The 16,552-nt window shown below is 39.0% G+C and overlaps 1 protein-coding gene across 3 annotated transcripts in view; it reads right to left on the bottom strand.

The window, feature by feature from the left end:
* NUP133 (nucleoporin 133) overlaps positions 1–16,552 on the bottom strand; it is a 69,333-nt gene that overhangs the window by 15,632 nt on the left and 37,149 nt on the right. For all 3 annotated transcript variants that reach the window (XM_073338052.2, XM_073338054.2, XM_073338053.2), the window contains 4 exons: positions 13,677–13,776; positions 4,914–5,165; positions 3,437–3,570; positions 2,001–2,159 (listed from right to left, as the gene is read on the bottom strand). In XM_073338052.2, coding sequence (XP_073194153.1) covers positions 2,001–2,159; positions 3,437–3,570; positions 4,914–5,165; positions 13,677–13,776 — 645 coding nt within the window. The remainder of the gene's footprint in view (positions 1–2,000; positions 2,160–3,436; positions 3,571–4,913; positions 5,166–13,676; positions 13,777–16,552) is intronic.

Here is a 16,552-nt window from a genome sequence, read left to right as displayed (position 1 = left end):
AAGGCTAGGGAGCTGGGGGGAATTGGCTGGAGCCTCTCTATTGTTGGTTCATGAGTGGCTGGGAGAAGCATGCATGTAACTCAGTTGGGTGTGTCCCTGCCTGTGAATGTCTGTGCAAGTACAGTACCTGCCAGAGGTTTGGAGCTTGCCAACAGCACCACAGTATAAGAGGCAGCCCACATTGGTGGGACAGAGGACTCAGCAGCCCCACAGTCCAGGTTGCACTCGGGAACCCTGTCACATACATAAACAGTTTTAAGTATCTAATAAGATACTAAAACTGAATTCACAAATTTCGTCTCAACTTATCAAGAGGAAAGCACCCCGCCAGAGATGATGTAATTGCTGTTAAAAGCTCTCCACAGAAAGACATACAGAAGAGAGTACAAACAGAAGTAACCAGTTTATTATTTGTGGTCAATGAATCATTTGTGTTGTTTAGTTTAATGCTTTCTTTAATAATAAAATAGCCATGGTTAATAGTTATGATTATTTTGCTTGGTCTTGATCACAGTGTTCCCCTAAGGTATGTAAATAAAACACTCTGACTAAACAGTGGGCTGAGTTGGCAGAAAGATAAATAATTAGTAAGAGCTGGCCTACCCTTTTTCTTGTTTCTCTAAATATTTTTTAGTAATTTCTAAAATAAAATTACCTGGCATCCAACAATTATAGCTACCCCATTTCAGCCCACAGAGATAAGACAGATCTTTATTCCTATACTATGTTCAACAATTTAAAATGTGTGTTTCATTGCTAGTCAAGAAAAACTGTCACGTGATTAAAGGATCAAGTAAGCAGATGAATTGCTACTTTACACACTAAAGCACTGACTTTATTCAAATAAGCGCAAATACCGTATCAGAATGAGCTTAAAGGAGCAGTCTGACATGCAGACTGATTCACTTGTTACTTCAGGAATGTTTACTTAGCTAGAAACTGAAATTTATGTACAATCCTGAGGTAAAAAGTGAATCCTTGCCTATACATCTGGTATGTCAGACATGGGAGTGGAAAAATTCTGGTACGAAAATATATTAATTCAGAAATTAGTCTAACACTTTCAGTTCTTTTCTGGGTTCCCTGCTCATCTATTCCTTTGAAAAGAAAAATTTCAGTCCATGTGAATAGGATGTCAGTTGTATTTTCCAAAAAATATTAACATGTTATGTTCATATTCTACCCAGAGGAAAACAAAGTAATTTAACTCCCACTGCTACAAATCTCTATTAACTCAGTATATATTGACGATTTTTAGCTCCTTTGGTTTACAGAGTCATTGAAACTCATATTACAGCTCTACAATGCATGGGTGGGGGATATGTTATTCCATATTTTATACAAGAAATGTACACATGGGTTGAAATTAATAGTTTCTGGTTAATGGCTGGGAAAACAAACTAGCACCATGGAGTTCTACTCAGGGGGTGGATGAAGGGAAGTGGGCCCATGAATCAAGAAAAATGGGTGGGAGGAGACAAGGAAGAGAACAGTGAGAAGTAGGGGGAGGAAAATTTGTCAACGAACTGGGCAATAAAGATCAAAATTTCGAAGATCACTGAAATCAACCCGAATATAGAAGAAGCCAGTTTCAAAACCTATATGCACATTACTCATGCTCATCATTTAAAGGTAACTTGTAAATAATTTTAAAAATTGGACTAGTGACTTTTTTTGTTTCTTTACAATGTATAAAAAAGTTGGAAAGGATGATTTAAAAAAAGATTTACCACCTTTTAAAATATCAAGAATGTCAACTTAGGGTTTCCCTGGTTTTGTTGGAAGACTTATTGACAGCGTTAGGAAATATTAATTGTGACCGCTTTTACCTTAATTGAAGGTGTGAAGGGTGTTATTCTAATAAAAGCTTCCTTGATCCAAAATATTAGTTAGTGACATCAAAGAGTTGTGACTAGTACACCCTTACACTTGTATGTGTATTCAACAAATTGTTAGTTTTAAAACAAACACTTCTCATATAAAATTAACTGAAATCCTACCTTTTCCAAATCTTGACTATTGATTTCATGTAACCAGCTGAGATGCTCATGAGCTTGCAAGAAACTAGCCAGCTGTCCATGCTGAGCAATAGGCTGAGATAACAGCTTTCCTCGCTTTCCTTTTTCTAAGTACCAACGAAACAGGAAATCTGAAAAATTCTAAAGATTACAGGAGCACGAACACATGTTAAAAACTGATGTCAGTTTTTGTGTCCAATTTAGTTTCAACACAAATGCTATACAGACCACAGGCGGTTAGAACATGGATTTACCTGCTCAACAAAACCAGAGGGAAAAGTGTTTAACAAAATCCCAGTGAAAAAGCTAGTGTTTTGATCAAAAATATAAGTGTCTATGGAAGAGGATCTACACCATTCTCTCTACATATTTTAAGCTATAAGCAGCTCAATATTTTTGTCTCAGTAGGAACATCCTTAGTATGAACTTTAGTTGTTACAGATTACATCTTTGTTCTTACATCTTTGTTCTTACATCTTTGTTCTTACATCTTTGTTCTTCTGGGAAGTTCATTGCCATCAATAAGCAAACTGATTAGGCAGGGAAAGTAGAATTTTACTTTGGAAGTCTGCCATAGGGATCTGAGTGGAGAACTTGCCCCTTGTTATGAATTATTCTCACATGCAGAATCATTGTCCATAAAATGCATTCAAGACTGTGATCTATTAATTCTCAAATTTCAACAAACTGTGTACACATTGCTTATGATTACCACACACAGCGTTTTACTATATTTTGACCAAATTATTTCTAACTCAACAGTTATAATAAAAACAAAAGGATTCTTTTGTTTGTATCTTTTCGGTGTGATATATAAGACCACTGTAAAGAATCACCTTACTATAAGACTTTAAATTAGATGCATGATTGTGGAAGTCTCTCACACACTTGCAAAGACAGAAGACTTCCAGAACACAACAAGTAACTTTACCTTGTGCATATACTTGCAAGACTTAGAAATAGATTAGGATTGAACATATGTTATGTAGTACAGGTGAGTCAAACAATTTAAAACATTTTACTGTATTGCCAAAGTGACTCAAAAGAAAATGACTAAAAATATAGAAAAAAGGAGATAAAAATTGTTAGTAACTAAACTGACTACTGAATCTCCTATTTAAATTCATATCCTGAAGCTAACAGGATATCTGAAGAGGGACACCACATACTAAACAAGTTAAAATCCCATTTCTAGATACAATCTTTTTGTTCAGCAAGATTACTTTTACTTTTGTACCACTCAGAATGGAGAATCAAAAGAACAGGAAAAGAATTTTTTAAATATAAAAACCTAAGATATCAAAGGTCTATTAACTGGATTTTGAAAGCCTAAAATTACCATCAGTATTTTGTTGGCAATGATTTATATCCCGTTTTAATGCAGAAGAAATGTCTAAATGAGTGAGAAAAAAAGTTACCTGATCTGCAAACTGTGTCATATAACGTTGTAGTCTGGCCTGATTATCAGTCTGCTCACACATTTGTACCAAGATATCGAAGTCACAGTACTTCTCTGCTAAAGCAGCTGCCAGCTGGTACTGTCCTAGGGAAACTAGGGAAGCCAAAAAAGAAACAAGTCAATCAAACACACTCGTCTTTGTCTGTAAGAGGATGCATGTTGTCTTGGACCACAATAATAAAAATAATTCAAAATCTCTGCAATAGAAAAATAGCTGTATATCAAGTATGCATTCATTTGAGCTTTCAAACCACAACTGATATGCGTGCTTATGTAAACATGCATAAACGTATCATATATACAGTAAGTAGCACAATAAATCCAGGGAGATTTTCAGAGCCACAAAGGCCTGTTAGGCACCCAGCTACCTCTGAAAGTAAGCACACCACTCCCATTTTCACATTTGAAATTCTTTGCTGTCATAAATATTTACAGTTCATAATCAGGCATCACCACAAGTGAGAAAGTAACAAGACAAGACATTTTGTCGATGTACAGAACAATTATAAGGACTACAAGATTAATATACACAATACGTTATTGGTCACTTCTATTTTGATACAATGAAAGTCAAGAAAAATGAGGGCCATCACTGTGCTGCTAAGGAAATTAAAGCTTTAAACTGAATACAATGCTACAGAGCTTGTACATATTTACACGCTACCAGAATATATGTATGTTAGTATAAAAATACTAACACATGCAATTTCTTTACTTAGAACAGAATTTTCAAAGACTTCCCTGATGATAATTTTAAAAGCTGACTGATTTAATATTCAACTGTTCTATTAATTTAATTCATTTTAAGCCTTAAAAAACATCAGGTTCATAAACTTACCAAATGTTGTGCTACCTATTATAAGGGAGCACTGTTTCCAAGATGACATTATTCAACCCAAAATATTTTGGCTACCTCAATGACAAGTTAAGCTATGATTATTAAAATCATACACAATTACCATTATACAATTATAATATTTATGCTGCTAGATAAATGTTTGATAAATATTCAAACAGACTTATGGCTAGTGGCAACAAAGTAGGCTTACTTAGAAATATATTTTAAAGCTATTTTCATCCGACACTGTCAAGTCACATCAAGTTCCTGGCATCAGGCTATGCAATAAATAATTAGAAAGAATGCACTGAATTTACAATTCAGGAAGGAGACTTCTGTCTGCTACATAGGTTTGATTTAGGATCATTACAATAAGAATTCAATTTTCTTCAATCTATTTCTACATCTAATTTCCCATAAATAGTACAAACAAACCAACAACTAATATGCTGCACAGAAATGGCATTTTACTCTTGATATGGAACTTTTTTTTTTTTTTTTTTAAACTTTCTGTATTTGCTTGGATCCAAACATTCCATGCATTGTTTCCTAGATGAATGGTTAATCCTTAGACTAAAGAAAAGAGATCAGCACTTACGAAGAGGAGACAAAAGTTCCGATCTTTTCTGAACATATTCCATTTCCAGATTATTGTATCTATCTTGATCAGCAGGCCGGTCCACAGATTTAAGCTGAGAAACAAAGCCATCTAGAAAGCAATCTAGCAGAGCCACCAACTGTTCAGCCACAATGCTACGGAGGTTACTGTCCACTTGAGGATAAACAACCTTCAGAATAATTCCATGCTGACGTACTATTGCTGTCCGTATGCCAGCTGGACCATTAGATGCTTGGAAAGACAAAAAACAGTGAACATTAAAAAACATTAGATTCTATAATTAGCTTGTGACTTTATGTATAATAATATGAAGGGAGCACAATTATAGGCATTAAAGAGACAGATATACCACCACATGCAAAATACAGACTTAGCAATTTTCTTTTAATTTCAAGACTAAAGGGACACTCTACTTACAATCTACCTTTTTATCTCATTTTTTTAAAACACATACTAGTGTTACAAATAGCACCTCATATTACATTATCTAAAAGATTGTAGTGTCTTTCACATTTTCAGTGTTTTCTTTGTGCTTCTGTCAGTGCCTGCACGTGAACCAGACAAGCATGAGACATTATCACACTGGTACAGTACTCTGGGAACCCACATGTACACAATTCCCCAGAGGGTGTTTAAAGGGAACATAACAAAAACGGCGCTGCTGATGTCTTAGTTCAGCTGGCTGCTGCTTTTTCACTATTTTTCATTGGTATAAATCATATAATTTCTGAATTTCTATATTAATTTTTTTTAAATTATGCACAATGTCAAGATCACAAAGGAGCAAAAGAAAGTAAGAGAGCAGTGGCAGAGGTGGTGTTCCTCCCCTCCCTGTGATCCTGAGACAGAACTAAGCAGTAGGGAAGTAGTGTGCACTTATGAGCTAGGGAAGGAACTTTTTCTTGGGACATTTCCATAGAGCTGGGGTAATACAACTGGATCTGGCTAACGCTTCTTGAGAACTATCCAAAGGCCAACAAATAGCAGGGGGAGTCCTTCCACAGATCTAGAAGGAAAGTGAATGGGGAATCTTTTACTCCAGTTCTTGTCAGCAAAGCAGGAATGTACTGGAAGGCCAGAGCAGATGGAATAGGAGGTGCATAAGCTTCTGTGAGACGTAGCTAGGAACCTGTTTGAGCGGAAGAGGGCCTGGAGGCTGGAAATGTCTTATTTAGAGCTGTGATGGCTATGTACACCGCTGCTAGTGTGACTCAAATACCAGCGGGGAAACAGAAAATATGGAGAAAAAATATATCAAAATATTCCCATTTTTCTTTTACATTATTAATACGAAGCATTAATTCTAACCTTCCCATTTTATCCACAGGTTAACTCTGAGCCCCTAACTTGTTATGCCATTCATACAATATAAACCAAGTACAACTAAGCAATTTTGCTTTTAAGTAATCAACCAATTTACATACCATAAATATAGACTGACATGCTGACATTGACACATACTAAATTTATAACTGATTACAAGAGATTTGGTGAGCAATAGGAAAAAATTCAATCAGAAAAAAAAATGAAAACAAGTGTATATTGGGATTTTTTGGACCTGTTTTATTTTAATAATTTAATTTTAAAAAGTATAAAGATCAGAAAATATTCTGAAACTGTTATGAGGCACTGCAAACAGCTCTAACTATTACAGGACAGTGGTTGTCAAGTTTTAGTCTACCAAACTGTTTGTCACAAGTTTCTGCATGCATCAGTGTAGCAAACTCCAACACACAGAGCAAATTACTTCCCAGAGTTACTTCAGCAGCAAATTATTTCCCAGAGTTACTATCCATGCCAATGCTAATTCAGCTGCATCAATGGGTGCTCTGACAAACAAATCTTCAGTGGCTTCCAGAGATTTTAACCCGTGCCAAGTAAACACTTCCACTGGAGAAGCAGCAAATATACATGAGAACAGAATCAAACTAACAAGTGACTTCAAAATCAGAGCAGTAGAGGTTGCAAGAACGAGGAGGAGAATAAATGTTATCATCTCCTCTCCCATAGGGACTTAAACAGTAACAACATTCATCACATTAAAGCGAGTATTTTCATCTTATCTTCCTCCTACTCCTCTGCGTCCTCCTCACATTGCTCCAACCCTCATTCCCTCTGGAGACCTGCTTTGCTGACTGGCCTAGTAAGGGAAACTGGAGAAGGTGATCTAGGTCATTTGCAGGAAGGGTGTGAGTAGCTCCTAGAGCAGTGCCAGAATGCCCAATAAAGTGGTAAGCCAAATGGATAGAGCTGGGTAGGTGTTGAGGCTCAAAGGTGAAGTTTGCCAAGGAACAGGTTGAGGAGGGAGATCTGAACATCTGGAGAAAGGTCTTTGCTTGATGCTATCGGGAAAGAAGGGGTGGGAGAAGAGGAAGAAGAGTATATTTGTCCTACAGATGGTTATGACCTCTCTCTAATGAGACAGAGAATACTGGTGTTGAAGGCTTGATTCTTTTTGTTACTGGGAAGGTCAGTGCTTGGTAACCAAGCTGGTGCTGGTGTCTCAAGGACTGTAGCTGAACTATCTGCTGGTACTGCTGAAGATTTTTGTATCAGTGTTGGGTTTGGTACCAAGGGTCTTGATGACAACGGGGAGTCATTGTCAGTAATGAGTTTTGGTGTGGGAGTGGACCTGATTTTGCTTGGAGCTGGGTGGAGCAAAGAGTCTGCTCACACTAGGCAGTCTGAAGAGATTAGACTTTTCGGGTCACTTAACAAGAATCAGAAACCCATGACTTTGTTTCGTTTTTTTGTTCTCTCTGGGAAACAGGACTGCTAGTAGAGCCATCCTTAGAAAGCAGCTCAGATGTGCCCTGCCTTGATGTGGTGTAAGTGTTATATTGGATCACATTAAAGAAGTTTTGTATTAAAATCACAAATGAATTTGATTTCCTATAGTTTAAATTCCAGGGTATTACTAATTAAGAGGTCTCTTGGTTTTTGGTCTCTTATTTTTACTGTTTCTCACCCTCTCTGTGTGAAACTTGCAAGCTGCTAATTGTGTTAGTACATCCTAAGGCAGAGTCTGTTCTCAAAGCAATACTTTGTAACAACTATTCACACAAGAGAGAGACTCAAAGCGATACTTTGTAACAACAGAAACTGCACACAGAGACTCCCCGCCCTTTTGTTGTATTCATCTCGCTTTCTTAACAACTATGATTAAAACAGAGATAAAGGATGTACATGATGGCTGCTTGGTGTGGATAATAAATGAATGATCAGGGAGGTGCCAGCCTAAGAATCCAGTGTCAATTGGCTGAAGAAGGCATCAAGTGGAAACAACCAGAGGACCCCCGGAGGGCAGACTGGAATCCACCCAACAGCCTCAAGGATGGGAGAGCCGAAGAATAAGATAACATCTTGCAGCACAGAGCCATCAGGAATGTGCCATCTGCTGATTGATTCAGCAACAGCATGATGAAGCAATTCCCATAGACTGGCATAGGAAGAAATTCCTATAAAAATGGACTCTAGAAAATGAGAACTTTGGGGTCTGATTCTGCAAACCAACTTCCAGGAGCGTCAGATGTGCATCTGACAAGGCCCTGCTCCCTCCTCGTGTCCAGGCTACCTGGCCAGTGGCTTGGCATGAGCAACTCTAAGGCTGGTATCTATGATAACAACCTTGCAGAACTTGTGTGTGTGTGTATGAATGAATGTGTGAATAAATATGAAATTGAATGGAAGGTTATAGCTATAACTAACTGCTTACTATGATTCTTTCTGTATTCACAATAAATGTGGCATTTTGCCTTTTCCCCTTTAATAAGATCCTGCTGGTTTTTATTTTATTGGTATAACATAAGTGAGACAGAGCTTTGGCACCAAGCATGCAGCCAGTGCTGAAATAAGTTTGGAGTGTTGAGAGGAGCTGAAAGGGTTGATGCCCTTTTCTTGATACAGGTAATGGGAGTATCCATACCCCAAGGAATGCTGAACGATGGGTATCCCTGGGAAGAGCATCCCTTTTTGGAGTTTGAGAAGCATTTTCAGAATCTTGTGGACTGCTCCAACACGTAGAATTTTAACTAAGTATCTGCAAAGAAGTGGTTCTGATGGAGAAGGATCTGCATACAGAGCAATATCACTTTAAAAACTAACTAGACTAACTACCTTAATTATCAGTTTAGAAGAAAAGGCACTATGATGCAGAGTGCAGCAGACGCCACAGAGATAAGTCTTGCTCAGGGTGGATAAAAATCAATGATTAAAAAAAAATTGAATTTTTTTTAAATCAATTTTTTTGATAAAATGCTTTTTGAGGGAAAAAACCTATCTAAAGATAGTTTTAATTAAGATACATTATAGCTCAAAGATATCTCATCATGGAATAGAGATTATAAATTCTAATTCTATAGTATGAGACAATATATTCATGTAATGTTTTGTAAATGAGTTCCAATAGTTCATGGATTAGGGACCCAATCTTATGGGGTTCCAGGGACTTCTCTATAGAAAGATTAACCTAAATAATCTACCCACCCAATGAGACTCAATACTCAGTCTAGAAGATAACATCAGAGATGCTTAGTTTTGCAGTTCTCAAACTGTGGATTTGTGTCTCCAGAGATAACATGCTTGTTAACAGCAAAAAATGGTAGTTGTTTTTTAAAAGTTTGTGTTTTTTTAAAAAACTATTTAACTATTTTAGTTTAAAACAATTAACAAAAACAAACCTGATTTTAAAAAAACTTGAATGTTTAAATTCAAAAATTCATATGTTTTGTTAAAATATGTTTGCTGTTGAAGAAAAAAAATCCAGAATGCGTAACGTTGTTGTTTTAGTTAAATAAAACAATTTAAATGTCTATTTGGTGATGTTCTCCTCCTAATACAGCATGGCAAGAAAATCCTCCAAATATTAATGATTAATCTGTTGAATTGGAGATAGTCATTGGGAGGTGAACTTCATAAATATCTGCTTCAATTACCTTTGGTAAATGAAATAACCAAACAATCATTCATTTTCTGATATAGCTGTAAAACTAATTTGAAAAGTTTTCAAAATATATCACTTTAAAAACGTATACCGTGTACCTTCTAAACACGAAACCTACATCTATCTCCGAGTTGTGAAGAATATGTATTAAGGTTGTAACAGCTAACAAGAATGAACTTTTATGTAGAAATCCATGATTAAATCGAGTCGTCCTGACTAGTGATTTAAATCAAATCTACCCTGGTCTTGCTGCCACAGGTGGCAAGTGGGAACAGAGGTGATCAAAGCCAATCTGATCTACATGTGCCCTTAGACATGGGGGTCACCATGACATGCAGGACATAGACATAACACCAACGAACGTTGCTGTTCAGAAGATTTTGATTTTGGGTACATGAGGCATATGCATACCGTAAGAGGGGTCCATTTGGACAAAGGCTGGAAGAAAAACGTTAAAATGTTTACTTTACAAAACTTGTTCTGACAAGTTTTCACAGCATTGCATCCTGAGTAGCAAAGCACAAATACTCAACATAACCTCATAACCTCAGCCGTGCAGAACGCAATGCCATCCACAGCCTCAGAAACAACTCTGACATCATAATCCAAAAGGCTGACAAAGGAGGTGCTGTTGTCATCATGAATAGGTCGGAATATGAACAAGAGGCTGCTCGGCAGCTCTCCAACACGAGTTTCTACAAGCCATTACCCTATGATCCCACTGAGAGTTACCAAAAGCAACTACAGCATTTGCTCAAGAAACTTCCTGAAAAAGCACAAGATCAAATCCGCACAGACACACCCCTGGAACCCCGACCTGGGATAAACCTGGAAATCCTGGGCGCCCCATCATCTCAGGCATTGGCACCCTGACAGCAGGATTGTCTGGCTATGTAGATTCCCTCCTCAGGCCCTACGCTACCAGCACTCCCAGCTACCTTCGAGACACCACTGACTTCCTGAGGAAACTTCAATCCATCGGTGATCTTCCTGATAACACCATCCTGGCCACTATGGATGTAGAAGCCCTCTACACCAACGTTCCACACAAAGATGGACTACAAGCCGTCAGGAACACTATCCCCGATAACGTCACGGCTAACCTGGTGGCTGAACTTTGTGACTTTGTCCTTACCCATAACTATTTCACATTTGGGGACAATGTATACCTTCAGATCAGCGGCACTGCTATGGGTACCCGTGTGGCCCCACAGTATGCCAACATTTTTATGGCTGATTTAGAACAACGCTTCCTCAGCTCTCGTCCCCTAAAGCCCCTACTCTACTTGCGCTATATTGATGACATCTTCATCATCTGGACCCATGGAAAAGAAGCCCTTGAGGAATTCCACCATGATTTCAACAATTTCCATCCCACCACCAACCTCAGCCTGGTCCAGTCCACACAAGAGATCCACTTCCTGGACATTACAGTGCTAATAAACAATGGTCACATAAACACCACCCTATACCGGAAACCTACTGACCGCTATTCCTACCTGCATGCCTCCAGCTTTCACCCTGACCACACCACACGATCCATCGTCTACAGCCAAGCTCTGCGATACAACCGCATTTGCTCCAACCCCTCAGACAGAGACAAACACCTACAAGATCTCTGTCAAGCATTCTTACAACTACAATACCCACCTGCAGAAGTGAAGAAACAGATTGATAAAGCCAGAAGACTTCCCAGAAGTCACCTACTACAGGACAGGCCTAACAAAGTCACAAAGTTCAGCCACCAGGTAACACCATCCTGGCCACTTTGGATGTAGAAGCCCTCTACACCAACATTCCACACAAAGATGGACTACAAGCCGTCAGGAACACTATCCCCGATAATGTCACGGCTAACAACCGCATTTGCTCCAACCCCTCAGACAGAGACAAACACCTACAAGATCTCTGTCAAGCATTCTTACAACTACAATACCCACCTGCAGAAGAGTTCCCAGAAGTTACCTACTACAGGACAGGCTAACAAAGAAAATAACAGAACGCCACTAGCCGTCACCTTCAGCCCCCAACTAATACCCCTCCAACGCATTATTAAGGATCTACAACCTATCCTAAAGGATGACCCAACACTCTCACAAATCTTGGGAGACAGGCCAGTCCTTGCCTACAGACAGCCCCGCAACCTGAAGCAAATACTCACCAACAACCACATACCATACAACAGAACCACTAACCCAGGAACTTATCCTTGCAACAAAGCCCGTTGCCAATTGTGCCCACATATCTATTCAGGGGACACCATCACAGGGCCTAATAACATCAGCCACACTATCAGAGGCTCGTATACCTGCACATCCACCAATGTGATATATGCCATCATGTGCCAGCAATGCCCCTCTGCCATGTACATTGGTCAAAATGGACAGTCTCTACGTAAAAGAATAAATGGACACAAATCAGATGTCAAGAATTATAACATTCATAAACCAGTCGGAGAACACTTCAATCTATCTGGTCACGCAATCACAGACATGAAGGTCGCTATCTTAAAACAAAAAAAAATTCAAATCCAGACTCCAGCGAGAAACTGCTGAATTGGAATTCATTTGCAAATTGGATACTATTAATTTAGGCTTAAATAGAGACTGGGAGTGGCTAAGTCATTATGCAAGGTAGCCTATTTCCTCTTGTTTTTTCCTACCCCCCCCCCCCCCCCAGATGTTCTGGTTTAACTTGGATTTAAACTTGGAGAGTGGTCAGTTTGGATGAGCTATTACCAGCAGGAGAGTGAGTTTGTGTGTGTATGGGGGTGGGGGGGATGTGAGAAAACCTGAATTTGTGCTGGAAATGGCCCACCTTAATTATCATGCACATTGTAGGGAGAATGGTCACTTTGGATGAGCTATTACCAGCAGGATAGTGAGTCTGTGTGTGTGGTTTTTGGGAGGGGGGTGAGGGGGTGAGAGAACCTGGATTTGTGCAGGAAATGGCCCAACTTGATTATCATGCACATTGTGTAAAGAGTTGTCACTTTGGATGGGCTATCACCAGCAGGAGAGTGAATTTGTGTTGGGGGGAGAGGGTGAGAAAACCTGGATTTGTGCTGGAAATGGCCCAACCTGATGATCACTTTAGATAAGCTATTACCAGCAGGACAGTGGGGTGGGAGGAGGTATTGTTTCATATTATCTGTGTATATATAAAGTCTGCTGCAGTTTCCACGGTATGCATCCGATGAAGTGAGCTGTAGCTCACGAAAGCTCATGCTCAAATAAATTGGTTAGTCTCTAAGGTGCCACAAGTACTCCTTTTCTTTTTGCGAATACAGACTAACACGGCTGTTACTCTGAAACTCAACAAAGAAGCAAAGTGAGCAACTGTCAGTTTTTTACTCTTGACAGGGGGCCTTGAACTCTATCCACCTGTTTTAAATAGAGTAAGATATGCTTTATTTTAAAAGTTAGACAAAAAAATCATGATCTTGTCAGCTGGAATCAGGATAGTCTGAAAACAAAGATTAGTTCTGCCTCTCAACTTTTGGCACCTTTGTTTTGTAGCCAGATTCTCAGTATGCAGTGCAACGAGCTTAAAGGAATATCATCAGTAATGGAGAAACCAACCACCCATCCACAAACTAAACCATTAGGTTCTACTATCCATATGCATATCTACATACAAGCTTAGAAGAGAGCATAACAGCACTGTCCAGTTTAATATTCACAGTTCGAGCTAAAGCAAAGACTTCAGAGGATACAGTCAAATGTTCTGAAACACATGAACAGTATTTGCTAATGTTTTAAAACCGATATTAATTTGCCTAACATTTTCACTATTCTCACCTGTCCATGGAACATATTCAGGTTCTCTTTCCGGGAGCTCTCCTGTTTTATATAAAGAGGCTCTAGACTGGCGATACTGGCTGGCAGCTTGTAGCACATCCTGTACAACATTAAATGGACACCTTAAAATCCGGTCAATTTTACAAACTTGAGAAGTATACTTGCTTAAGCACTCCTGCCACATTTTCTCTTTCAATCACGTTTTTCCCATGTTAATTTTTTTTCACCCTCTACTGCTGCATACAACTCACAAACAGCAGAAGAGTATGCAGAGGCCTAGCAAGGAGCATTAATGTACATGCGCAGGAGCTGTAAGTTCTCTATCATGCACATCTGCTATCAATAGTCTCCCCCAGGCTGCTAGCCATCCTGCTACTTTTAAGGTTCCCATGACAAGTAGTTCAAGAGGGACAGTCACCATGTACCCTCAATCCCACCCCAGTACTTCAGCTGCCTCCTGAGCTCAGAGGATGTGGCCAACTATATACCCCTGGTCTTTACTGGTCTTTCTTCCTGCTCCTGTGCACCGCTGCAGTTCATGGCCATCACTTCATCATCTCCTTCCTGCTAAAAGGATGCAAAGTAAAGGTGGCAATCCCCCACAAGACTCCCACCTCCATGCTAGCTTCTAGAGACTATTAAGGGTTCCACCAGCAAATGGAGGGCCCCCCCCATTACTATTTTACACTAATTTCGGTGCTTCCCAGCTCTGTGAAGGGGTTCATCTTGCCACCTCTACGTCTGTGGAGGCATCCAACCTCCTTCAGCTCCATCAGAAGATCTGGTGGTGATCGTGAGCCTAAGTGCATCTCCTTCCACCTTTCTTCTGGATCCATGGTAAGGTAAAGAGGTGGTTAAACCAACATGACCATGCTTTTCATTACTTTCCTTTCTGCCTCCCTGCAGGAGTTTGGGAAAGGAGAGACTTTCCAAGCCCACCTACTGAAACAGCAACAATTCATGAGTTGCTCTTACTGTTAAGCAGACTCTTTAAATGCCTGGAGAAGTATGTGCATTATAAGCTCTTTCGCAACAGTGCTTGAGTGCCTGATATCATGTGCTTGTTCATGAGACCAGGAAGAAGTGAAACTGATCAATACAGAAGTACACCTTTACACAAAGCTCTGTCAAATGGACAAACTGGGGTGAAATAAATCAGGAAAAATGTTTGAGCTCTAGTAATTGGGCAGGACAGATGTAGTGGAACAAAAGGGAACTGAGACTGAATCAGGTCATCAGGCCCATCATAACAAAGATTAGACTCCTGGGACTTAGCAGGGAGAAAGAAGGCCAAAGTGGGTGATTTGACACATTATTGAGATCAGTGCCTCTGATTTTCTGGGGCTTGAGCTACCTAAGCACTTGGTTTCTGCCAGAATTCTGAGAGAAATTGGATCTCAAGATAACACTACAGGCCAAAATCACATATGGTTCGCTACAGTTGTGTTACTCTGTTCTGACAATATCTTGGAATGTGATCCTATATTTCTGGAATATATCCATGCCAGCCCAGAAAGTTCAGAAAGCTTTTATCTAGTATGACACTTCTAGAAGCGGAGTCAAAAAGTCATATTGTTAAACAGATGATGGACATTAACTTTATGTAAAGTAGTCAGACTGAGTATGCCTTGTGTTGGCATTGCGGGATGGATTAAATGTGGATTAAGCTGTTTTGGATATTTTCCCTTTTTTGTGATACTGCCACTAACAAGGTCATATTCAGTAAGTGTTTTGTCCCTCTTGTTGAGAGAAATACTACTGTATTTGTATAAACTACTACAGAATGCATAAGGAGTGAGACAGGCAACTGGTGAGTTTTATTTTTCCCTGTTTGTGAATTTCCCTACGTATTTCCTTTTAACACTGTGCTTGGATGCTGAAAGGAAGATGAGGCACCTAACGGATCCTTCTTAAAACTTGTTTTGTGCACTTTCATATTAATTAATGGCTAGTTCTTTTATTTGGCCATCTTGTCTATGAGAACTACCCAGGTTACTCTATTGAGCAGTAGTCAAGGATTTCCTGTGACTGAATCCACAACCACAAATGATTCCTGTACTATACATGAAACCATCTAACTCTACCATGAAACCATCTAACTTATTTTAATATCAGTAGTACTCATTTGTTATTAAACAACTAATACATATTCCATGGTTTTTGTTCAGCCAAGAAATGCAAATTACAGTTTTCTGTACTTTTTACCCTATCCTTCCACTCTGCTCTTCCAATATTTGGGCTGGCTGAAGTAAAAGCCTTGTTAAAAAGGGTTCCATATATGGCACTGGGGTTTGTTTTGTTTTCTTTTCTTAACTCTTGCAGCTTATTAATTTCTACTATAGACTGAGCAGGTCCAGAAGTTTACATGATTCTATTAGTAATATCCATATAATAAAATCCTACATTATACATTGTTTATTAGTACCTTGATAGTCTTGCACATGGCATTTGATATTTATGTAGCCTACATAAAGGACAAACGTAAAATTAGATTTGCAAAGTCAAAGTATTTCTTGAAGTTTCCTGTCCAGATATGCCTTCTTTATTGATTTTGTTTTCAACATTGCAAGTCCTTTTTCTTATTAATCACGTGGGAAAACTGACATACAATTACTTCACTTAGGAAAGAAAAATCAAATGCACAATTACAAAATGGATAATAACTGGTAAGGAGGATAGCACTGCTGAAAAGGATCTGGGGGTTAACAGCGTAATGCAATGTAATGCAGTAGCAAAAAAGGCTAATATAATTTGAGGTATATTAACAGAATGTTGTCCACATGACACGGAAGGTAACTGTCGGCTCTATCCAGCCTTCGTGGTGCTCAGCACTGGCCTCAGCTGGAATACTGTGGCCAGTTCTGGGCGCTCCTCTC

The sequence above is a fragment of the Lepidochelys kempii genome, chromosome 3 (assembly GCF_965140285.1).
Source record: "Lepidochelys kempii isolate rLepKem1 chromosome 3, rLepKem1.hap1, whole genome shotgun sequence".
NCBI lineage: Eukaryota > Metazoa > Chordata > Testudines > Cheloniidae > Lepidochelys > Lepidochelys kempii.
The sequence above is the reverse complement of the archived record's forward strand: the minus strand, read 5'-3'. Positions and strand labels throughout refer to the sequence as shown.